At 29.0% G+C, this 27,799-nt stretch overlaps 1 protein-coding gene across 2 annotated transcripts in view; it reads left to right on the top strand.

The window, feature by feature from the left end:
* Positions 1-27,799, top strand: part of LOC132948234 (GTPase-activating Rap/Ran-GAP domain-like protein 3) — a 385,560-nt gene that overhangs the window by 101,942 nt on the left and 255,819 nt on the right. The window contains exon 1 of one of the 2 annotated variants that reach the window (XM_061018622.1): positions 25,803-26,316. The exons of the other annotated variant lie outside the window; for it this stretch is intronic. Coding sequence (XP_060874605.1) covers positions 26,141-26,316 — 176 coding nt within the window. The 5' untranslated portion in view covers positions 25,803-26,140. Of the gene's footprint in view, positions 1-25,802; positions 26,317-27,799 lie in introns of those variants that run through there. 2 annotated transcript variants of the gene reach the window in all.

Genomic DNA, 27,799 nt, shown 5'->3' with positions numbered 1-27,799 from the left:
AGACCAACTTAACGCCTTCTTTGTATATTATGTGTAACCGAAAAACACAGTAATATCAACAAAAAAAAAATTGGTTAAAACGTTTAAAATAAGATGAACGACGAGCAAATAATCTCATTGTTATTGTTATTTCGTTACAATATGTAGATAATCCTTAAGCATATTCTAGAACGCCATATGTCAGGGGCGTGGTCTAGGAGATAGTAGGGGGTTCAACCTCCCCACATGATTACTTGACAAATATAATATATTATGTAGGTACTTATATATATTATAATTATAATTATTGTATATCTCAATTTTTGATTAGTCAATTCGTTGTTGAACTTCACCCCCCCCCCCCCCCCTAATTCAAAATTCTTGAGTACACCTCTGCCATCGTCTGTATCGAAATATCATGCCAGAGTTTCTGCCTAATGGTGCTTATCTTTAGAAATCTTCTTAGTCTTTTTATACGTTTACTACAATAACATTGAGTATTGTCTTATTGAGCGAATTTCAAAGACACTTTACGTGCAAAGACCAAATCTTTTAATAAATATTATATATTAACTATTACAAAAATATCAAATTCATAAACTATACACTAAGGAGTAAGACACTAGCTATTAGAAACTATATTTATGGGTAATATAGGTTTTTATTTCGTCTTATTTAATAATTCAATATTATGGTAAATAATATGCATGATTTTGGATCTACGAGCTTAATTTAATATGCAACTTGTAACGTTCGTTTTCTTATTTTTTTTTAATTTGATATATGACTGTATATACGAATGAGTATATTATGGTAAATAATTTACATAATGTTATATCCAATACTAATTTTAGTGAAAAATATTAAAAATACATAGGCAACATTTTTTTTTATAAGCATTTGAAGTTCGAATTTTGACAACATTTATTAAATTCAAAATTTAAAAATGATTTCGCAGTTAAAAATTTATAAAATGTACAACTTTTATAGCTAAGGATTGAACACTTACAACAAGGTTCCACGTAAGTAGGTTATTCTGTAACCAAAAAATCTCAAAAATATAAAAATACAGTTTTTATTTTTATAATTTATTTATGTTCAAATTTGGAGGAAATTACATATTAAATAACCAAGTATAACGATTTAAGTGATTTTGTTGTAATTTAATAATATTAATTCAACTTACCGGCTAGTAACAATATAAATATAATATAAAATATCCACACTGACAAGCTGTCACCGCTAAGAATCGTTTTTCGTATATTGCAATAATATTATATCATTAAATTCAAATGCAATACACTAATACCATCCATTATACATAATATACAGCGACCCACTTGACATCTACAACTGTACAGCAGAGCGACATACACTTACCCACCTTTTTAGGTATCTAAACTATTATATGATTACACTATAGCTTTTTTTGTAATTATCTGCTCTTAGATTGATTCCATAAGCCAGGCAATACACTTGTCCCTTTATATTGCATAATAGCTGTCACCTGTGGCTTCTATTATAATACGCTTACGACCCTTCCGGGACCCTTCCCAAATAATATGTGTGCGAAATTTGATGCCAATTGGTCAACAATTATGGAATTTAATATGCGTTATTTAGATTTAAATACTATCTATTATGATCGATCCCATATATCGTTTCCGTTTTGATTTTCAGTTGAAAATAATCTCAATAATTGTTCTTTTGTCAAAACCAGTGGATTTTTTTTTAGTATCTAAACCTCAACCATACTATACTTGGCCTATAGTATAATAATATAACATAGATAGCTTTTACTCAATAATAATTTTACATTTAGGTGTATAATATGGTATATAATATATTATTTGTAATGTGTACATCAGAGTTTTACGACTACTGTGGAAACGATAACAACACGTCAACATGTTTAGGAATAAATTAATACATATAATATGTATAATCCATTGCAACCTTACGTTATCTAATTTATTATTTTTCTATAACAAGATGTATGAATGTATTATTGGTCCGAATTGAACGATATTGCAAAATAAATGTTGCAGTGTATGCAGGGCACAGCGTGCGACCTACTATACGCATTTTTCCGCTTCAGTGACTTGAAAGTATAGGTAGTTGAAACTGCAGATCATCCGTATTGCGAGTAAATTTAATGAAAAATTGTACGCGAAATTATAAGATAAATGTAAGTGTATTGTCGGGATAAGTGGTATGGATGTAAAATTGTAAAATATGTCCGTCGCATAGATTAGTATTGCATAGATATAGCCGGTGGGTTCAGGGTGTATATACGAGGACCCCAAACTTCACGTGGTGAGACGTCCTGTATATACTATTGTAAATTATTCGGCAACTTAATTTAAATCTGCACAATAGTCGCGGACGAATAGAGTGTACGGGTGTGAAGCGAGAACAAAAAACATTGTCGCGTTAATGCGTTATGCAAATTTCGTACGGGCCCCCAGGGGACTTTTCAGAACTCCAGAGCAATTTTCGCGGGAGACGTCCATGATGGTAATGTCATATTTGTATTATATTTACTTCCATGAGACGAATGGAAATTGATAATTACACATATCAACTATACTATAGTTAGACGCAGCGTATATATATATAGATTATGTGGAAATTCGAAACTGTTAATCGCACGCCACATCGTCGCCATTTGTTAAAAGACATTATTTAATTTGTGTCGACTTTCTACTGGAAAAATTAAATCTGCCATTTAATATACACGTTACATGAATACATTATCCTAACCTAATATCCTAATATCCTATCCTATTTAACCTAACCTATGTATAGAAATCGATTTTACTAGCATACCTATAATAATGAGGTATTGATAACATTTGGACCATGCGTGTATAGGTACTGTATATGAAACGATACCCAAGATACTCAATAATTTATATTCACACAAGCTAGCTAATTCGAGATGCGTGAAGTTAAATCCATTGCTGCAACGAGTAGTGAGAATGGCGAAATAAAAAAAATCCCTAAAATCACCCAACTCCTACCAAATAATATTCAATAATACGATTGCAGATTGGTGCAGTTCTATAAACATATTATTACAGTAAATAACCGATAACATTTTTGAAAATTGTTGCACGTAGGTAACATGCATTCAGTCGATAAAATCATATATTTACGCGCAACTATGTCATAAGCTCATAAGTCATAACTCATAATACTATACTACTATAGGTATAATATTTGTCCATTAAATTCAAAAATGGCACATTTACATTTTTATGACTATTTCAAAGTATATGTCAATTAAATTATATTTCAAATGAGTTTTTGAATACATTTTTATTCAACAGTTTGATACGATAGTGCATAATAAATTATATCGTACTGGTGTATTTGTATGGAGCGCTCATGGATCCAATTTAATTTTTAAAACTGCAAGGAAAAGTAAAAAAGTTTTTATGTTTCTAACCCAATGGGATGTATAAACAAATGATGGGTTATATTTCTAGACGAAAATATAGTTTGAAATAATTGAAATAAGCCTCACTATGACGTATAGTAAATTACCAAAAAATATAATGGGACGTTATCATTATATTAATATTTACAGTAAACAGTGTGCATTTATTATCAGGTATAGGTAAAAGTCGGATAAGTACAAATACAATTATTATAATATAACGAGCAACGGAAAAACGATTGTTCCTGAAACATTTTTTTTTCAACCCGTTGGTAGTATCATTGATTATATAAAAATGGAGGGGGGAAACAAATTTCTGTATCGCCACGTGACACTCCTTGAGTAGTACACAAAATATCAGGAATTTGAAAATATGGTCTTTATAGGTATACTTTAAAATTTGTGTCAAGTAATGTCTACGATTTAGTTCATGTGCACCTCTTAACAGTTATAGAAATGGGCGTTGGGAAGGGGTATGGCCGAAAATATTGAGATTCCGTAACGAAGTCACGAAGATAAAATACTTTAGGTTTTACTATATACAGTATATAATATATTATTATACATAATTATGTGTATATATACACGATATACTCGCATATATATATATATATATATATATATATAATATACACATATATATTTGTATATATAATATAATACATAGATACCTATAATCTACACGATGTCGATAATATATAAAAATGCCATTATTTATATTGGATTACACGGATTGGCTGAGCAATATCATCCTTTTAAATAAAATACGTACTATTCTGCTGTCTCATCCACGTTCACACACAAACATACACATAATATAAGAAAAGGAATACGAATGCAAACGATCGTCATATTATACTACAATATGGTAATAATTCTTAGTTTAGAATTTGGTGGATACGACGACGTGTTAAACGGCCCTGGAGTACATAATATCATTAATACTATTATTAAATGTGTATACAACATAATAAAGTAAAAATGTTCACAGTATGTACATTTCATACATAACCTAAACTACTCGATGATAACAAAATACTGCAGGCATTGTAACATGATTACATCTATTATCTAAAATTTTAAAAAAATTCAATAAAACTACATAAGCTTATTTTATCAGTACTAAAAATAATTCACATGCTTGATGCTAAAACAAAGAAAAAGTTGAGTGACAAAACTAATCATTTAAATTAGTCATATTACACTGTGATTAAATAATATGTACCTAACCATTGTCAACGATAAATATTTCACTTAATACTTAATTTTTATTAATTATAAATTGCATTTTTAATTGCATTTTTAATTATTGTTAACCGTATTATAAAAGTATTTGTTTACTCATGCATATAAATTATATGTATATATACACATTCATTATATATTTATTAAAATTACGAATTTTTATCTATCAATAAAATCCGTAGAAACTTTAATCATCATTAAGCTGTTTTTTTTTGCACAACACTTGCTGGAGGTCACCAACACTGAAAATCGGCTAATAATGATCAAACTACATCTACAAAAAAACGTAGTTTTAAGTTTTAATTTGTTGTGAGACATTTTTGGGAAACATGAATTTCCAATAACCATATAATATAGTATTATTATTTATTATTGTCTTAAAATTGTACATAATATCAACGAGCGTATTAATAAATTTTATTTTTATTAGGTGTAATGTATTTACATTATAATAATATTATTCTATTGAGGTCAATAACATTGAGTTATTTTTCATTTATTTTCAATTTTGAAATTTAGTAGCTTGTGGTTTCCGGAATTGTGCAAACTATACCTACTTAATATAACACTGTCGCTTGAAAAGGACGAGAAATCGCCATACCCACACGTGCCCTCACTAACTCAAAAATGTTTTAAGTTGAACCAATTTTGTGTTGCACAAACTAAAAAATATAAAAAATTCAAATTATAAGTTATAACTCATATTATCCATCTCAAAATAATGTAATAAAAAGTATAAAATACCGTGAATGGGCGGCCCCCTAAATGCGCCATGTTCATAGGTATAGGTAAATGTCGTGAGTTACTATAGAATTTTGAATTCAAATACGCAATCTATATTTATAATTTGATAAATAAATCGTAATTACTTAATGTATATATTTTTTTTAATTTTCAATGTTCTACAATATTTTATTTAAAAATTACAAGTTGATAAAAGTTTCAGAAACAAGCATACGCGTGTTGCGTACTTGCGTGTTAATCTATCATTTGTTCCAAATATTCAAAGATATGAACACTTGTTTTTTTTTTATTATTAACATATTATAGTATATTAAATTAAATGATATATTTAACTTTAAAAAAATATATATACATTGTAGAACTTATTATATTTGCAAGACATTGTTTAGTGGTGTGAAGACCAATCTTTAAATTATAACCGCAAGACTAATGAGTGATTTGTAAGTATATTACGACCTACCTATCTCTAAAGTATACTGACAATTCTATGATAGAAAACCATCTGAGACTGTTTCTAAGATATTTGTGAAATCCGTCTTAAAATATCCTTCGATCCTTTACATATCGTTTGGTTAAGAAAATAGTGGCTATGTGAAAGCTGAAAAGTGTTGTACTGATTTTAAGTTAATACTTATTATACAGTAGGTGCTGCAGTCTTGTCCACTGTGTTGAAATCGTTTCACTGTCACAGTAATATTGTGAGTTAGGTTAAAGTGGAATATTAATATAGACGATTATTATTTACAGATGTCCCACACTCGGGTATGATAATATTATTAATATTATTACATTAAAAATATGAAGTCCGTAACAAGGGTGAAAAAACAAGGGCAGCATACAAAATATTTGTGATGTCCACTATGAATTTCCCAAAAACAAAACGTCGATAATTGTTTTTAATTTTCGAAACAATGAACATGACGTACTGTTTATGTGTCAAAGACCTACCTACATTGTATTATTATGGTTATTATCGTTTCTTCAAATAATAATCTGTCCTGCGCAGTCGTGCAGATAATAATTGTATTATAATTTAATATTAATCCCTGAACCACTTGTTTACGTCATAAGCGAATTTTACTTTAAAATAATGATAATAATAACTGTATAATAATAATAATTGTAGGCACATACAGACATACAGTAATGTTTTACACGTAACGAGACAATTTGTGTACTTAAAATGCGAGTTTACCCAGCGAAAACTGTTTGAAGTTTCTAATGACAAAATATACAAATGTTCGTATATAACACCATATTTTCACCGTCGTATCACGGTTTGAACTTTGTTATAAAGTTTGTGGTACTTCAGACAAGTTATAGGAGTACATTCGTTATACCACGAGGTTTGCGGCATAAGGTAACCTTAACCAAACCTAACCTACGTATAATTGTGTATAATAATATAACATACAGTGTCATACCACGTGTTTGTCCAACATTCGATGGCGACACGCTGTTAATATGTTCTCGAAATATGTTCAATTGATTATATTAGAGGTAGGTTGGTTAACCGAAACTTACGATTATAAATTATAATAATAATAATAATAATAATAATAATAATAATTATGTGTAGATAGTGTTATGTATTGAACTTGCGGGAACATAACATGACGTTTAACACGTTGAGAAATTGGTATATTATTAAAGATAATTTAGTGGTTGTGTCTAATATTATATTTATAGATATGAATCAACAGCCATGACTGCGGAAAAAGGATTTTCCTCTGTTTCAAAAATATTTGGTTAAATGTACATGTTAAATAACAATATACAGTTAAATAATGCCCTGCAATTTGATGAAACTCGGTCTTCGAGAAACCTGAGTTTAAGAACAACTGAAAAAATATTGCGTACAATTTAATTACTCTACGGATCACAATGCAGCTGTGCCTATTAATTATGTTATTCGTCCTATATATATATAAATAAGATTGACTAACATTTCTATGTGAAAAAATTGATAGTTTCGTAGGGATATCTCAGGAAAACTTTAATAACAAATACCTACAATATCATTTACTAAGATAACTTTTTTTTTTCATTAGTTCAGAGTAAGTCATTGATGAGCGTCACGAGAACTTGTCATGTTATTCTATAGCCTTGACCGGAATAAACTCTTCGTAAGTATAGGATGTTCGGTATATTATTCTCGTCGCATTTCCACTTTTAAAAGGACGGCAACATTTTTCAATTTTGAGGTAATATATCATTCTCGTGAAATCTAAGTTCAGTCTTCAGTGTGAAGTAGTTCAGTTGTTTTTAGTTTATGTTCATTTCTCAACGGAAGTATTTTGTACTTGATGTCGAAATATAAATATATGTATAGATATTTATATTAATAACTCAAAATCAAGAAATGTGTTCCCATAATATATTGTTATAAACGAGTGTTAAGTAGTTGGTTAAAATTAAGAATATTTATTGCAACACAATAGGTGGGTACCTATTTTTTAAATTATAGCCTATAGGATTTCCTTAGAATATTATTTCTGCTTGTTGTGTTGATATTCGATAGAATGATAATATAACGATAACTATTATAATTATTGCAATATAATAATTTAGATCATTTTCATCTTTATACAATATAATCATTTATCAATATTAAATTTACTGTCGGGGGACGGAGTGGCCGAGCGGACTACGGCGTCGGTTCCAACGCGTACCGTCACCGGTTCGAATCTCGACCACGGGCGTCTCCTCTCTTTGGGCAGGCAATTGTCTAGAAAGTCCGACCGGGCATGCATGTGCGTACCATAAGTTTTCGCCTATTAAAAAAACTAAAATTATTGCAAACGCTTTATACCATTTGGCCACTGACCAATGATTGTCGTTTTAAAATGGCCCGCAAACATTTTATCTTTATCAATTCAGAAACTGAATACGAAGAAAAGTAAACTGTATAAGAAAACAATACATTGATTTTCTCATTATAATATAACAATAGTCAAGGCTGGGAAAGTTAACGATTTTTTTTAACTCGTTAAGTTAAGTTATTTTAAAACAATAAAGTTGAGTTAAGTGAAAAGTTACTCATATTTTTTTTCGTTAACTCGTTAAGTTAAGAGTTAACTTTGAAAAAAAAGTAACTTAACTTAGTTTAAAATTAAAATTTTCTAATTTACAAAAATAAAAAATTCCAGACACATAATATGGATTATTAGATAGTTTTTCTTTACGCTCAAGAAAATTACTGGGGAAATTTAAAATGATACATCAAAGCAAAAACCCATTCAAAAATTTGCATTATTCTTCGGACAAAAATTAACTTAATTTAGATACTTTTGAAATAAAATTAACTTGAAGGTAACACGTTAATCTTGAAAAAAAAGTTACATATTAAGTTAAAAGTTAATTTAAAAAAAAAAAAGTAACGAGTTAATTAACTTAATTAATTCACTTAACGTTTTAACTTAATTTTAACTTTTAACTCGTTAATGTCCAGCCTTGACAATAGTATGTATTTCAATCGATATTGGGTTACTCTCGTAATGTACAGCCAAATTAGGTATATAATTTAGGTTTATAACGTACCTGTTATGAATGCGTGTTCTACGGGATGACGATTTTTGGTTTGTTTTATTGGTAGGTTAGACATTAATAGGTATTGACATCATAATATCGACTTGACGAACGCAACATGTTGATGGTAATGAATCGTCTCGTATAATATAGTCTGATAATCGATATAGAATCAAAAAAAGAATCTAAACACACTATATTATCATCCTTTCTCTGTTTTTTACACGGACAAATTAAGAAGAACTAACAAGTATGGTTCATCCTTTTTTTTAAAATTAATTTATAAACATATTAAATTCCTTCGAGATTTATCCTTTTTTTCATAATATTATTATCTACTCCGATACTATATTATAGTGTAGGGTAAACGCGCGAACTGTGTAATCCACTGAAGACGTGGATCATTCGGCTTCTCGTTTAATCCCGGAACCATACCACAATCAGCCAGAATATAAACGCATATTTATTTTAGTATTATGCGACATTTCATGAAATGGGACCAAGTTCAAAAGAAATCATAGTACGAGTACAAAGGGTAAAAAACTGTATTGAACCGAGTTTGGTATGATGAAATCAAATATACGAATAGGATTTTTTTTAAACGGGTGTTCGCTATAATGTTATTTCCTCGGACTAATATTCCAAAACAAGCCACAAAATCATTTTTTGGTCCACTTCACAGATAATATTTTTTCATGCTGAAAAAAGCTATTTATAAAATTCCATTTAAAAAAAAAGTTTATGTAGGTACCTATAAAAAAATGTTAAAAATCATTTTTTTTTATAAAAACCAATAAAACAATTAAGACTTTAAATCTAAAAAAAGGTTGGTAAGTGGATGTCACTCTGCTGTACATTAGGTTACAAGTGGGTCACTGTAATGGATGGTGTTACATTTGAATTCAATGATATAATATCATTGTATACGAAAAACGATTCTGAGCGAAAACGGTCAGTCAGCCTATGATAATACCAAGTATATTTGATGATATTACTGTGAATAAAGTAATTTATATATAACCTATTTACGTGGAGTCTTGTTTTCAATTTTCAATCATTAGCTATAAAAGTTGAACATTTTATAAATTTTTAACTACAAAAAAATTATTAAACTTTAAATTTGATACATTTTGTCAACATTTGAACTTTAAATGCTTATAAAAAAAATTGTGCCTATGTATTTTTAATATTTTTCAACTGCTATTAGAACGATATATTATCAGGAGCCTTATATTAAATTTTCACGCTTTTAACCCAACAAAGAAAATTGTATTGATATTTATAGAAAAAAAACTAAAAAAATTGAAAACTGACAATGTCCGTAAACAGCTCAAAAAGAGTCAAATTATTTTCAAAATTTGATCGTGTATTGAAAATGCTAATACAAACGTTTAGTGAAATTTTCAAGTATCTACAGTCATACGTTTTTTAATTACAACAAAATAAGAAAATCGTTACATGAGATATCAAGTGAATATCAAATGTTGTAAAAATATGAATTTCAAACGCTCATAAAATTTTAATTTGACTTTCTTGTTGACATTTTTTTTTTGATAAAGGTAGACTAACTTATGGATAATCTTGTATTATATTTTCAAATCTTAGATTTAAAAAAAAAAATTTTAATGAATTCTCAATATTCTAAAAATAATAATTGAATCAAATTCTGATTTTTGAAATTATGTGCATCAAGGACCACATTAATATTACATTTAAACACTCAGATCTTATATGGCATTTAAGGAGTGTCCTGGGGGTAATGCAAACTTTTTTGTTCAAATGAGAATTATTGATAACCACCCTTATATATATCATAAGGTATGTCTACAGTAAGTATATCATATCAAATCGCATATCAATACATTTTTAGGCATTTTTTTTTTAAATACTGATGTACCAAAGTAATATTTCTAAATAGTAGTTTAAAAGTTTTTAAATTTATTAAACATTTATTGTTTACGAATTATACGAACTGTCAAGTATAATTATAGGTACCAGGCTAAATAAAACACATACTTTATACCTAATTGATGTAAATCCATTATGAAAGACTATACGTCATCATCCTTTACAACCTCCCCTGCACCCTTAAAAATTAATATTCTAAATCTGTCAATTAAAAATTTAATTTACTGTGGAAACAGGGTTTATTGTTTAGTATATTTATTTTTAGTCTATCTAGTACATTATAATTGTTGAACAATCATACTTATAGTACTATTTAAAAAAAAAAAGGTGCACAAGTGGGTGCTGCTCTGCTGTAAAGTAATTGTCAAACAATTCATTGTAATGGGTGTTTTATAATGGAATTCAATGATAAATCATTGCATACAAAAAAACGAGTATGAGCGGAGACGGTGTGTCGCTTACATACTTGTTTAAATAATCAAGTAAAATATCTCATGACTATAAATAGCGTAAATTTCAATGAACTTTTTTTTGATAAAGTTAGAAAAACTTATGGGAAACATTCAATTAAAATGTATTATGTTAGTCATGAAAAGAAAATGTCTTGTACATTTCTATTTCTTAATTCTACAAATAAGTCAAAAATAAAATATTACAATATATGGAAATTATTTTAATATAAATATTTAGTGAAAATGTCAAGTGTCTATGGTAATTAGTTTTAGTTATTGAGTTACACCAAAAAATGTAATCGTTTTTTTTTTTTTTTAAATTAGTATTTTTTTTCCCGACGCTTTCGAAAACTACTGAGGATTTTTAACTTTGACCTATTTAAAATACCAACTAGATTCATTTTTTCATCAGAAACAAATACAATGTCAACAATTATTTAAAAGTTTGGTTTTAAGTATAAGTGTACTTAAAAAGGTGGATAAGTGGATGTCGCTCTGCTGTACGGTAGGTTACAAGTGGGTCACTGTAATGGATGGTGTTAAATTTGAATTCAATGATATAATATCATTGTATAAGAAAAACGATTCTGAGCGAAAACGGTCAGTCACCCTATGATATTACCAAGTATATTTGATGATATTATTGTGAATAAAGTAATTTATATATAACCTATTAACGTGGAGCCTTGTTTTAAATTTTCAATCCTTAGCCATAAAAGTTAAACATTTTATAAATTTTTAACCACAAAATAATTAATAAATTATAAATTTGATAAATGTTGTCAAAATTTGAACTTTAAATGCTTATAAAAAAAAATTGTGCAAATGTATTTTTAATATTTTTCAACTGCTATTAAAACGATATATCAGGAGTCTAATATTAAATTTTCACGCTTTTTTACCCAACAAATAAAAATTTATTGATATTTATAGAAAAAAAAACTAAAAAAATTGAAAACTGACAATGTCCGTAAACAGCTCAAATAGAGTCAAAATATTTTCAAAATTGTATGGTGTATAGAAAATGCTAATATAAACATTCAGTGAAATTTTCAAGTATCTACAGTCATTCGTTTTTTAATTACAATAAAATAAAAAAATCGTTACATGAGAAATCGAGTAAATATCAAATGTTGTAAAAATATAAATTTCAGACGCTCATAAAAAAGTTTCTTCTAGACATTTTTTTTTTGATAAAGGTAGACAAACTTATGAGTAATCTTATATTACATTTTCAAATCTTAGATTTAAAAAGAAAAATTTTTATGAATTCTCATCAAAATAATTTGCTATTTTTCGTGATTTTTCCGTATTTTGTCAAAATTTGAACTTTAAATGCTTATAATTAAAAACTGTGACTAAGGATTTTTAATTTTTTTCATCTGCCTTTGAAACAATAAACTAGGAGCCTTCTATTAAATTTTCAAGCTTTTTTACTCAATAGATAAAATTTTATTGATATTTATAGAAAAAAAAACTAAAAAAATTGAAAACTGACAATGGCTGTAAACAGCTCAAAAAGAGTCAAAATATTTGGAAAATTTTATGGTGTATAGAAAATGCTAATATAAACAACCAGTGAAAATTTCATGCATCTACGGTCATTTGTTTTAGAGTTACACCAATAACCAAAATCGATTTTGTTAAAAATCGATTTTGCGTAAAAATTCCCGTTTTTTCTTAATTTTTCTTTTGTTTTTCACATCGCTTTTGAAAACTACTGGGAAATTAAAATTTTGACCTCCCCAATGCACCAACGATATTCACTTTCCCATCGAACAAGATACTGAAGTCGAAAATCGAAGCATTATTTCGACTACTTATCGTGTACACAGACACAAAAATAAAAAAATAAAAAAAAAAAAGGTGGATAAGTGGATGTCGCTCTGCTGTACGGTAGGTTACAAGTGGGTCACTGTAATGGATGGTGTTAAATTTGAATTCAATGATATAATATCATTGTATAAGAAAAACGATTCTGAGCGAAAACGGTCAGTCACCCTATGATATTACCAAGTATATTTGATGATATTATTGTGAATAAAGTAATTTATATATAACCTATTAACGTGGAGCCTTGTTTTAAATTTTCAATCCTTAGCCATAAAAGTTAAACATTTTATAAATTTTTAACCACAAAATAATTAATAAATTATAAATTTGATAAATGTTGTCAAAATTTGAACTTTAAATGCTTATAAAAAAAAATTGTGCAAATGTATTTTTAATATTTTTCAACTGCTATTAAAACGATATATCAGGAGTCTAATATTAAATTTTCACGCTTTTTTACCCAACAAATAAAAATTTATTGATATTTATAGAAAAAAAAACTAAAAAAATTGAAAACTGACAATGTCCGTAAACAGCTCAAATAGAGTCAAAATATTTTCAAAATTGTATGGTGTATAGAAAATGCTAATATAAACATTCAGTGAAATTTTCAAGTATCTACAGTCATTCGTTTTTTAATTACAATAAAATAAAAAAATCGTTACATGAGAAATCGAGTAAATATCAAATGTTGTAAAAATATAAATTTCAGACGCTCATAAAAATTTAATTTAAGTTTCTTCTAGACATTTTTTTTTTGATAAAGGTAGACAAACTTATGAGTAATCTTATATTACATTTTCAAATCTTAGATTTAAAAAGAAAAATTTTTATGAATTCTCATCAAAATAATTTGCTATTTTTCGTGATTTTTCCGTATTTTGTCAAAATTTGAACTTTAAATGCTTATAATTAAAAACTGTGACTAAGGATTTTTAATTTTTTTCATCTGCCTTTGAAACAATAAACTAGGAGCCTTCTATTAAATTTTCAAGCTTTTTTACTCAATAGATAAAATTTTATTGATATTTATAGAAAAAAAAACTAAAAAAATTGAAAACTGACAATGGCTGTAAACAGCTCAAAAAGAGTCAAAATATTTGGAAAATTTTATGGTGTATAGAAAATGCTAATATAAACAACCAGTGAAAATTTCATGCATCTACGGTCATTTGTTTTAGAGTTACACCAATAACCAAAATCGATTTTGTTAAAAATCGATTTTGCGTAAAAATTCCCGTTTTTTCTTAATTTTTCTTTTGTTTTTCACATCGCTTTTGAAAACTACTGGGAAATTAAAATTTTGACCTCCCCAATGCACCAACGATATTCACTTTCCCATCGAACAAGATACTGAAGTCGAAAATCGAAGCATTATTTCGACTACTTATCGTGTACACAGACACAAAAATAAAAAAATAAAAAAAAAAATAAAAAAAAAAAAGGTGGATAAGTGGATGTCGCTCTGCTGTACGGTAGGTTACAAGTGGGTCACTGTAATGGATGGTGTTAAATTTGAATTCAATGATATAATATCATTGTATAAGAAAAACGATTCTGAGCGAAAACGGTCAGTCACCCTATGATATTACCAAGTATATTTGATGATATTATTGTGAATAAAGTAATTTATATATAACCTATTAACGTGGAGCCTTGTTTTAAATTTTCAATCCTTAGCCATAAAAGTTAAACATTTTATAAATTTTTAACCACAAAATAATTAATAAATTATAAATTTGATAAATGTTGTCAAAATTTGAACTTTAAATGCTTATAAAAAAAAATTGTGCAAATGTATTTTTAATATTTTTCAACTGCTATTAAAACGATATATCAGGAGTCTAATATTAAATTTTCACGCTTTTTTACCCAACAAATAAAAATTTATTGATATTTATAGAAAAAAAAACTAAAAAAATTGAAAACTGACAATGTCCGTAAACAGCTCAAATAGAGTCAAAATATTTTCAAAATTGTATGGTGTATAGAAAATGCTAATATAAACATTCAGTGAAATTTTCAAGTATCTACAGTCATTCGTTTTTTAATTACAATAAAATAAAAAAATCGTTACATGAGAAATCGAGTAAATATCAAATGTTGTAAAAATATAAATTTCAGACGCTCATAAAAATTTAATTTAAGTTTCTTCTAGACATTTTTTTTTTGATAAAGGTAGACAAACTTATGAGTAATCTTATATTACATTTTCAAATCTTAGATTTAAAAAGAAAAATTTTTATGAATTCTCATCAAAATAATTTGCTATTTTTCGTGATTTTTCCGTATTTTGTCAAAATTTGAACTTTAAATGCTTATAATTAAAAACTGTGACTAAGGATTTTTAATTTTTTTCATCTGCCTTTGAAACAATAAACTAGGAGCCTTCTATTAAATTTTCAAGCTTTTTTACTCAATAGATAAAATTTTATTGATATTTATAGAAAAAAAAACTAAAAAAATTGAAAACTGACAATGGCTGTAAACAGCTCAAAAAGAGTCAAAATATTTGGAAAATTTTATGGTGTATAGAAAATGCTAATATAAACAACCAGTGAAAATTTCATGCATCTACGGTCATTTGTTTTAGAGTTACACCAATAACCAAAATCGATTTTGTTAAAAATCGATTTTGCGTAAAAATTCCCGTTTTTCCTTAATTTTTCTTTTGTTTTTCACATCGCTTTTGAAAACTACTGGGAAATTAAAATTTTGACCTCCCCAATGCACCAACGATATTCACTTTCCCATCGAACAAGATACTGAAGTCGAAAATCGAAGCATTATTTCGACTACTTATCGTGTACACAGACACAAAAATAAAAAAATAAAAAAAAAAATAAAAAAAAAAAAGGTGGATAAGTGGATGTCGCTCTGCTGTACGGTAGGTTACAAGTGGGTCACTGTAATGGATGGTGTTAAATTTGAATTCAATGATATAATATCATTGTATAAGAAAAACGATTCTGAGCGAAAACGGTCAGTCACCCTATGATATTACCAAGTATATTTGATGATATTATTGTGAATAAAGTAATTTATATATAACCTATTAACGTGGAGCCTTGTTTTAAATTTTCAATCCTTAGCCATAAAAGTTAAACATTTTATAAATTTTTAACCACAAAATAATTAATAAATTATAAATTTGATAAATGTTGTCAAAATTTGAACTTTAAATGCTTATAAAAAAAAATTGTGCAAATGTATTTTTAATATTTTTCAACTGCTATTAAAACGATATATCAGGAGTCTAATATTAAATTTTCACGCTTTTTTACCCAACAAATAAAAATTTATTGATATTTATAGAAAAAAAAACTAAAAAAATTGAAAACTGACAATGTCCGTAAACAGCTCAAATAGAGTCAAAATATTTTCAAAATTGTATGGTGTATAGAAAATGCTAATATAAACATTCAGTGAAATTTTCAAGTATCTACAGTCATTCGTTTTTTAATTACAATAAAATAAAAAAATCGTTACATGAGAAATCGAGTAAATATCAAATGTTGTAAAAATATAAATTTCAGACGCTCATAAAAATTTAATTTAAGTTTCTTCTAGACATTTTTTTTTTGATAAAGGTAGACAAACTTATGAGTAATCTTATATTACATTTTCAAATCTTAGATTTAAAAAGAAAAATTTTTATGAATTCTCATCAAAATAATTTGCTATTTTTCGTGATTTTTCCGTATTTTGTCAAAATTTGAACTTTAAATGCTTATAATTAAAAACTGTGACTAAGGATTTTTAATTTTTTTCATCTGCCTTTGAAACAATAAACTAGGAGCCTTCTATTAAATTTTCAAGCTTTTTTACTCAATAGATAAAATTTTATTGATATTTATAGAAAAAAAAACTAAAAAAATTGAAAACTGACAATGGCTGTAAACAGCTCAAAAAGAGTCAAAATATTTGGAAAATTTTATGGTGTATAGAAAATGCTAATATAAACAACCAGTGAAAATTTCATGCATCTACGGTCATTTGTTTTAGAGTTACACCAATAACCAAAATCGATTTTGTTAAAAATCGATTTTGCGTAAAAATTCCCGTTTTTCCTTAATTTTTCTTTTGTTTTTCACATCGCTTTTGAAAACTACTGGGAAATTAAAATTTTGACCTCCCCAATGCACCAACGATATTCACTTTCCCATCGAACAAGATACTGAAGTCGAAAATCGAAGCATTATTTCGACTACTTATCGTGTACACAGACACAAAAATAAAAAAATAAAAAAAAAAATAAAAAAAAAAACACACATCATTCGTAAAAATTCGTAAAAATTCGTAAAAATCACGAACATTTGCGAATTATGTTGAGTTTGAAGTTCATTAATATTTCCTTGTTATATCTAAGATTTGAAAATTGAATGAGAGATTCTTCATAAGTTCGTCTACCTTTGTCAAAAAAATATCTCCCGGAAAGTCAAATTAAATTGCATGAGTGTTTGAAGTTCAAATTTTTACAACATGTGCAATCGATTTTTTATGGAGTGATTTTCTTATTTTGTCCAAATTGGAGTACAAAATTAAAAACCGTATACTTAAAATTTACACCATATGCTTATTAAATCATTTTCTATACTTTATACAGTTTTTAAAATATTTTGACTTGTTTTGAACTGTTTACGGATATATTTGATTTTTTAATTTTTTCAGGTTTATTTTTCTATAAATGTCAAAAAATTGTATTATATATTTATATAGGTCATTTAACACAAAGCCTCTCACACATTGTTACAATGTCAGTTTAAAAATATTAAAAATACATAGGCAAGATTTTTTTTTTATAATCTTTAAAGTTTATCAAAATGTATCAAATTAATGATGTACAAACTATTTTGCAGTTTAAAATGTATATTATTAAGTATTTTACTATAAGCAAATATGATAATATACAAATAATATTAATTTAACTTACCAGCTGCCGTGGTATTAAGTAATAATAACGATTTCAAATCCTAGGCTGACATACCATCTCCGCTCACAGTCCTTTTTCATATACGATGATTTTATATCATTGGATTCAAATTTAAGACCATCCATGACAGTGGCAATTTACAGTGACACCCACTTACCCACTTTTTTTTATTGATCTTAAGCATTGGCAGCTATGGCTAAAAGGGGGTCCGGTTGGTCGAGGAACACGATTAAAATTTTGGGTACTATGCATCCTTAGCGCCCCTGTTATTTGTGCTAGTATAATCGGTTTTTCATGCCCAATTATATCTGCTATTACGTATAATGGTAGACTTCATCCAATAACCGTGGTATAACAAATGCAAATTCAACTCCTAGCAAAATAAATCTGTTTTCATCTTCACTTTCACCCAAGGTAATGGATGAGAAACAAAACATATCCAAATCTGTACTCAGTTATCGCTACAGAAGATGACTAAAAAAAAAATCACACTTCCAATCAAGACCCATACTCACATTTGCGTTCGCCTTCTACACGGTTGCAGTATATTACGCTGTTCGTTCGAAACATGTTTTCCGAACGAGGTCATGTGCATTCATTTAAATTTAAAATCTATTGACGAACCAACTGACATCTACCACGACGTGATCGTTCCGTACCTAAAGTCAGAAGAAAAATATTAAAATATTGCTATAGTAGGTATTCAAATTGGACTTGAACAATTTTGTTCGCGGAAGATACATCTGAATTTTATTTTAACGTTATTATTATTATTATAATATTATAATCCACGATATTGCGTACAAGAATTAATTGCAATCTGTACGTACAAGTAACCAATATGTAAACATAATAATAGGGTGTTTAAAAAATTGGTTTTGATTCTGTACATATTGAATATTATTAACTTATAACGCATAATATGATATTAAACACCAGTATTCATTAGTTATAACTGAATATATGTATATTTAAAATTTGGATGAGCGGAGTAGTGCATCTACACTTTGAGGGCTAGCCTGTAGTACCCTCCACTCCACTAATCTCATCCATAAATAATAATATTATTAAATAACTACCTACTAGTATGAATTTTTACATGCTGAAACCTAAAACGTAAACACTTTTCGAGAAAATTAGTGCTTACCTTTAAAGTAATCACCCTGTATAGTATCATCGTACTGTCGTAATTCACATAATATGTGTTTCAAACCTACGAGCACTAGTAATTTATTCGAAAGCAAATCGAATCTATACTTGTACATCCGAATAAAATTATACCAACCAATATTTTTTCCCCGAAATGTATTACCCGTCGATCTCATAACATTAGGATCGTCTTGATTTTATGCAGGAGTTTGAATAAATGTACGTATATTATAGGTATATAAATCGACTGTGTGCAAACTCAAATAAATTCCTCGATGCATAAACTTACAATTTTGTTGCGATACAAAACCTAACAGTATAGTGAACTGTACGCCTGTTGGGCCTAATAAAAAAATCGTTATCGTATTCAATAAATTGTTATTCAAAACGGAATTATTCATGTAAGGGAGTTGATAGTAATTTTGTTGTCACTTATAGTGAATACCTTTATATACGACTAGGCATAATATGGTACCTATGAAACCATATATAAAGTTATCGATTGTAGGAGAAAAAGTAGTAGAAAAATATTCAAGTATATCATAAATATTAAACTATCTTTACGGAGCACAAAATTAATATTTATATTTTTGTTGGGTCAGGTTAATTTTTAAATATTTAACGTAGGTAGCTGATTTAATAATTCACACTTCCTATGTACGGATTTAAATATTTGGATAAAAAACGATTTTTAATAAGCGGTAAGAATGAGGTTTATTGACTCCTCCCGGACGAGATTTGTATACCCTTTTCTTTTCGTTTTTCTAGTCTTTGAATTTCGCTGTGCATTTTACATTGCGACGGCGTTACCTCTATAAAAATAAATTTGTTGAATATCAAAATAAAAATCTTTCATTATTGTAATTGGCTTATGCTGACGATTATAACAGATAATATATAATAAGTTATCTCGTCAATCTCAATTCAAATAATATAGGTATATAACTCAATTACCTCTGCAGTATATTACCTACTATAAATTATATTATAATCGTAATTGACAATTATAATATTATCCTGTCGGTTGGTTGGTAAATTCGAAACTAATTTCATGGTATACTTAGAGATACACGCAGGTACTACGATAACTATTACTTCGTGTATGATATATATGGTATTATATTTTAAGGCTTATCGCAGCCGTCGATATTGCAGCCCTGCGTAAAATACCTAATAGATATAACTATTGAGTCGTTGCAGTTTTCTATAAAACAGAGATTTACATTTAATTTTGAAAAATATTTATTAATAAAATGAAAGGTCATTGAGATTTGCACGATAGCTGGTGTGTAATCAACATTATTAGTTATTACCTACCTACTTGAAACATTTGAATTAAATTATCAGTTTTTCAATACAATTTTTCTACCGTTACCAATAATTTAAGTTAGATACCAAGTAATTCATTTGTGTAGTACGCTTTACATATTTTTAACAAACAAGTTTTTAAATTTATATTTTAAACTTTAAAAAAATAAACTAACTTCTAACTTCTACTCTAATTCAAGTTACTATTTTCACTAAACTAACTCCTAGCTATCTAAGTTGGAAATTCAAAAAATTTCAGAATTCAAGCTATATTCTAACATAGTTAGTTTTTGTTACTTAACTTTAACTAGTTGAAAACAATAACTAACTTGTCCAGCTTTGTGTAGACTCTAGATAGACTCCATATTATATAATATATTTGTATATATTGTGACGGTTGTAAAAATAATAGCCAACAATATTAAATAATAATTATATAATATATCTTTATGTTATCTAATACGACAATTTTCTTTCATCGACGGCTCTCTTTTGAGTCTTATCCGTTTCATACAATACCAGCGTTAAAATAATAACTATAATATACCTAATATTTGGTAGTATAATATTTTATGAAAATTCTAATATGTGTTAGGTAGCTAAAACATGGAAGTTGTGCAGTTACGCGAAATAGTAAAATAAAGCTCCAATATTCACTCGGTACCTACCTAGGAAATAACAACGGATGTAAAGAAATCATGATTAACGAAGTCACCTTCCAGCTATCATCTGTCATGTATGTGTATATACATATAATACAGGCACTGATGTTAAATTATAGTGTGCACGCGATAAAAGAAAAAAGCCAAACTTTTATTATAACGATCGTAATAAAACTAATAATGTTGATGACGTTTTATGGTTGTTTTGTTAAATATTTTGTGATATTAGAGAACTAAATTTACAATTTACAAGTCCCGAAGGAAACGAGTGAATTAAATTTTAACGGTTTAATATATTTTATTATTATTGTTGTTGTTGTTGTTGTATTTGAAACTGTCACAGATTAACTTTAAACCAAACACGCATATATCGATTCAAAAGCGCCTCAAACTATAATATTGATAAAGTCATTTTACTCGTTTTTATAACGACTCTTCTAATTTATTAACAATTCAATGAGGTGTAAAATACTAAAAACGATACCTACAATATAAGTACATGATGGCTATATTACGGTAGCCGGTATGTGATTAAAACACATTTTCTTTTGTTAACTGTATTGTTATATTATGATTCAAATGAATTGTAAAACAATATTACATAAATTAACACTTTTTTTGGGTGATCAACAAAAAGCTCGAAAAAAAAATATATTATGGTATAGAAACATCTATATTCATGGATTGGAAACCTAAATAATAACAAATTTATTATTATATGACTTTATATTATGATGATAATGATAATAATAATTGTACTATGAGAACGATGCATTGTTGTGTACTCCGGATTTGTAAAGCTACTGCTTATGTTTACAAGTTATTACAACTATATGAAATCTGAGGAACAATATACGTGTCAAACAACGAAAGAGATATTATCTTGCGTCGGGTTTAAGTTTCGAACAAAAAGATGTATCCTCCTGATTAAGGCCTTTATAAGTAGTCGACCTCTGGAAAAAATACAAAACATAACACAAAAACGGTTCTAAACATTCGTGGACATAATATTTTGAAATGGATATTATCAAAAACAAACATTTTTATTTTTTTACTTTCCAACTTTTAGAGCGACCAAACGGTTAAAATCATGAGAACAATTTTATAGTACCTATATAGTACAACGCGTATTTAGATCCAAAACCCGAAAAATATTTTCGTGGCAACAAATACCTAATACAATGATACCATAGAAGGTGTACGGAAACCATTTCGTTACTACCTAGGTCGAAAATAACAAAAATTGTATTTTCTTTTTTTTATTTGTTGATTATATTGTATATTATACATTATGTATAGATAACGTAGGAAACGAATATATTATATACATTATTATATCGCACGTTTTATAGAGGTACATTGTTTTATATTTTTTTTACATTGTCTTTCGTTTTGTAGTTTGAATACCAAATCGTTCGTCGATATCCCATACACCGACGACAGTGAACAATCGTGAGGTGTTATTGTAAAACTTTTCATTTTTCTTTTTTATCCTCGACAAAAATCGTTTTCCTACGCGGGTTTTCGGTAGTACTATAAATAAAAATTGTTGTTTTCAAAGACGTGCGTATAATGTGTGTATACCTACCTAAAATATATGATATTCGGATATACACGACACGCAGTCACGCAGAGACCGTATATTATCACCTGTAAGGCCGTACAAATGTCGCACTACAAAGTATGGTAAGGTATATCGGCCTTTAACACGCTAGTCTGACATCGACCCGTTCGCAACGACCAAGAGCAGATCGGATATTATGTGAGATAATGAGTAATGCATTACAATAATATATTATTGAAATTATCTCGAATAAACGCAACGAAGACCGACATTTTCTCACGCTCCAAAATATGCATGATGTCCTAGCTGCACATTTTATAATAATATTAGACGTAGACAATGATTAATGATATACGACACAAATATGTTACAACAATATTATAATGTACCTATTTATTATTATTTACAGCTAGGGCTGGGGCCTAGCTGATAGTCTTGCGGGATAAGCATGCACTATACTAAAGATGGAAAATATGCATTTTAAAATACAAATTGCAAAGTGAACTTTCTAAATAACATTTAAAAAAAAGCCATCGAGAAGGTAACCACAGAGTGACTCTGTTATACAGTAGAAGTCGATTGCATCTCGTCACTGAGGAAGTCACTGTAATGGATGTGTGAAATTGTAATTCAATGATAATTATATAATATAATAACTTACTGTACACGATAAAATACGATTAGAGACGTCTAACCAAGATTACTCCATATCGTTTTTTTAATAATAAAAAAAATATTAACTAATGTGCGTATTCCCCGCCCCCCGATTATTTTAAATAGCAATGAGATATTTACTAATCAAAGTACAAAGTAGATCCAATCAGCTACCAGAATCCCTCCTCCTCCCCCCCCCCCCCCAAAGTAGGTGATGAAATCTTTTTTCTACTCGAAAAAGTGTCTCTAGACACGAAAAAATAAAATAAATAAACACAAGTCATTGAAAATCATTACATTTATCCCTCCGCTCATCATCTAAAACATTCGAAAATACAATAATCGTTATTCAGATGTATTAATAATATTACAAAATACAACTTTTATAAATAAATAATAATATAGTTATTGTTGTCAATGTTGCTGGAGTAGTGGGGTGGCATGAACTAAAATGTCGAAAATATAAACTTAGAATTTCGTGTGTCTATAGTATTATAGGTAGGCAGTAATATCAATTACATTGATCGAACCTAATAATTATTTCTGCACAAAGTATAAGTAATAAAAATTATCTATATTAATATATATATATATCCTGGTTATAAGTTAAAACTATCATTAGACATAGTCTTACCTTTTTCCTTGTTTTCCTTATTTTCGGCCATCGACCGAGATTTTACGGAGTCTTCGAAAGGGTTCGGATGACGTCGGCGGCGGTGGAACTGAGGAAGCGGCATATTATTATAGTGGTCACATCTATTCCATCGTCGTAAATATCTGCATCACGGTAGGTCCATTTCATCACGGTCCACCGGAACGGCAAGCTGAGAGTACAAGCTGGCTCGTCGTTCGTCGACCGTGTCTCGAGTTGAGTACGGTGATCCAAAGTCCGCGGGTAATGTGCAGGACACGTGACGTTTTTCATGTGGTGTACATGCCTGGGTAGTCTCCATATTATATAAAATGTATAGACTATGGGCACGCACTACTTTGAATCGTATTGAACACCGAAAGGATCGCCAACGGTACGATGATAGGACATTGCAACAGAGCCATGTAATATATTTTATTTCACTTGTTTTTCTAGTGATTTTTTCGAATGTAGCGAAATTAAAAACAAATTTGACATGCTCTACAATGTTGGTTTTACGCACTTTGTTCGAATACGTTTGACCTTATATCGTTGTGAGGTTGATATTGTTATATGATTTAGTAAAACGACTGTTTTAGTAACATTTTTGGTATCGCGAATCTTATAATAATTATTGGTAGTTATTGTACCTATACAGTCATTGCAGAGGTACATAATATATAGGCTATAACACGTGTTATACGTACGTATACAATTAAATAAGAAATAAATTAATATGTTTATAGCCTGAACTTAAACCTCATCGTATTCTATACTGTTGTAATATATCATGTTACAGAGTACAGACATAATAATTGCAATATAATACGGTCAATAAATTACATTTCTAGGGGGGGGGGAGGGTTATTGATTCTGCAAAATATCTAAATACTGCGAACCGTCTGAGGAAGTGATCTCGCTCGGTTCTTTTATATTACATAATATAATCGAGATATTTTTTGAGACAAATACTCCTTACCTAAAACAATAGAGTAATCGTTCGCCAAAAATTTATTATAATAATATTATAGCCTGTCTTGTCATAGCTATTACAGTAGATGTACATTTTTTTAAATATTGTCTGTTCAGTGTGTACATTTTACTGTCAATATACTTAATCCTAGATGATTAAATGAAATGTTTGTCTTATCTCCCAACAATCGGCGCTCGAATCCCTGTTCAACATTACATTGCATCATATTTCCAGGAAAATAATAATTTTTTTTTTTTTTTTGACGTTAAGACCACAGCTGTTCTGATTTACGTCATGAGTCATGATATTATATACTGATGCGGATGCGTCCGAAATGCACAATGACAAAACCGTTGTGAACCGCATACTCACCTATATTATATTTGTAATGTATACCTGCCTACTTAACGCGATGCCTAGAACTGTTTTGTAACCTATATAATTATATAATAATATTATACGGTCGTAAAATAATGGTAGGACCGTAACGTACTTACTCTATATGATAGACCCAAACCAACCACCGTCGTGGAACATAATGCGTACGACGTGTGCGTGTATATAAATTTATCGGACAAGATCGGCGGGCTGAGAGGTGTGGAGTTGGGTGTTGGGAACATCTGACCCGGTGACGAAAAAAATAATAAAAATTTGGTACCGACGACGACGACGACGACGACGACGGTGGTTGGTGGTGGAGGCTGAGGCGGCGACAGCTACACGACTAATTCGCCCGTGAAACGCAAGCGCGTCGCCTGCCGCCGACGTTCACAACAAGTGTGCCGCGCCGTCGGGTTCAGTATCGCGACCGGCTTTTGCCGAACTCGATCTCGTCCGGTGTGTGTGCATCACAGCGCTCATCGCTTAGCCGCCGCCGTCGTAAAAAGCCAAATAATAGTGTCTGATATTATATATATAGTAACAAAAATGATATTGTGATATCGACACAGAATATTTTCATATATTTTCACGTCGTCGTTTTCCAATGATATTATGTTCATACTTGCCGCCGCTATTGTTTTTATTACAATAATATAATTTGTGTTGGACGCGATCGTTTTTTTACCGTTTCGACATTTCCGTTCGTCCCGTTTATACGCGAGAGGATGAAAATCGTCGCGTCGCCGGTCGTCCGATGAAATCCACCGGTAGACTGCACCTGCAGAGGAACATCAGACCCGCCGCCGGGTCCGATGGACCTATGAAGCGTCTCGGCGTAGACCTGCACAATCAGATCGGGTTCAAGGGTCACAAGTACGACGTGAGGAGTTCGAGTTTTGAGAGTTCGGGCAAGGTGTTACCGTGGACCGGGTAAGTCGATAAACGCGTACTTACATAGGCATAAATACATTATTTTTGGCGGCGCGCTTGCCTTTTTTCGACGGTTATTGAAATCGGCCGATTTTGGCGTGTAGGCAATACAACGTGAGACTTGAACGAGTATAAATTTTGTACAATTTTGAAAACGCTTTCATATAATAGTTTAATAAAGAGCCTTCATTTTAAGTATCTTATTCTGTGATCTACGAATTTAATTCTACACAATTTGTTGCGGACTTGATCAATCTGTCAGTATATTAAGTAGCTAATTAAGTATATTTAGTACCTATTGTTTTTTTTTTCATTTGAATCAATAGTATTATATAGTTGAAGAAATCGTGCTTTTTTTTCATAACAATATTTTAAATAAGGTGTATCGCTTAGCTTTAAAATAAAATATTGTATTATTAGTATAGGTATAGAATAATGAATAGACGGATTATATAAAAAAAAAAAAAACTATGATTGTAAAACAATGCAATATTATTGAGAGTCCTTATATTGTACTGTTGAGTTAGGTACCTACTTAAATAGTTTAAAAAAAAAAATGCGATATTTTTTAAAAATAAGTCTGACTAATGAAAATAATTTAATTTTGAATGATAAATACATCAAACTATTTTAATAAATATATTTTTATGCAAAGTTTAGTAATAAAACATAGTTTTATGTACTTATTTAATATTACACTTATTTCTTACTGTTATATTATATTACATACAGATTCATATCTTATGATTTTTCGTATATATGGTATGTGTATTATAATATTACATACGTCATAATAAATTAAGGTATGTAATATATATACATTATTGGTTATTACTACGAATATAAAAATTATAACAACTGCTATAATCGAAGCTTTGTAGTAATCGAACAACCTGACAACAAGAATGATTATATCTTTGCGCCACGAGCAGTGATGGCGCCAGAACATAATATTATTAATCCTACAGCTGCAGGTGGGTAGCATAATAATAATAACAATAATAATAATAATATTTGTTTTATACCCAAAAGCCATACTATCCACCTTACGGAATTCGAGTGGACTGGAAGCGACGGAACACAGGAATTTATTCAAAATTCTATTTTCCACGTTTACGGCAATTTTCATATTACCTATATAATATATTATACAATTTCAAATAAGAATTTTCAAAATGTACTAATCGTGTGATTCAAGTTTTTGAAAACTATAAAAACAAAAAATGACAGGAGATGGAAAATATAGACCTGTAGTTAGAATTCACCCAAACTTTAATTTGTTTCCCAAATCATTATTCACATCACTAGATCGAACGGGTCACGTCGGATAATGGAATTACGAACAAATTCCTATGTCACGCGCGTGACTGACAGAGACAGCTAATCACCGCTTAAACAAAAATCAAACACAATATATCCCGTGGTCGTTCGAGGGCATATTATATAGTCGAAAGGGGATTTATGGACACCCACTTTAAATTAT

This window comes from Metopolophium dirhodum, chromosome 7 (genome assembly GCF_019925205.1).
Source record: "Metopolophium dirhodum isolate CAU chromosome 7, ASM1992520v1, whole genome shotgun sequence".
Classification (NCBI taxonomy): Eukaryota; Metazoa; Arthropoda; class Insecta; order Hemiptera; family Aphididae; genus Metopolophium; species Metopolophium dirhodum.
This window is presented reverse-complemented; position numbering and strand designations above follow the sequence as displayed.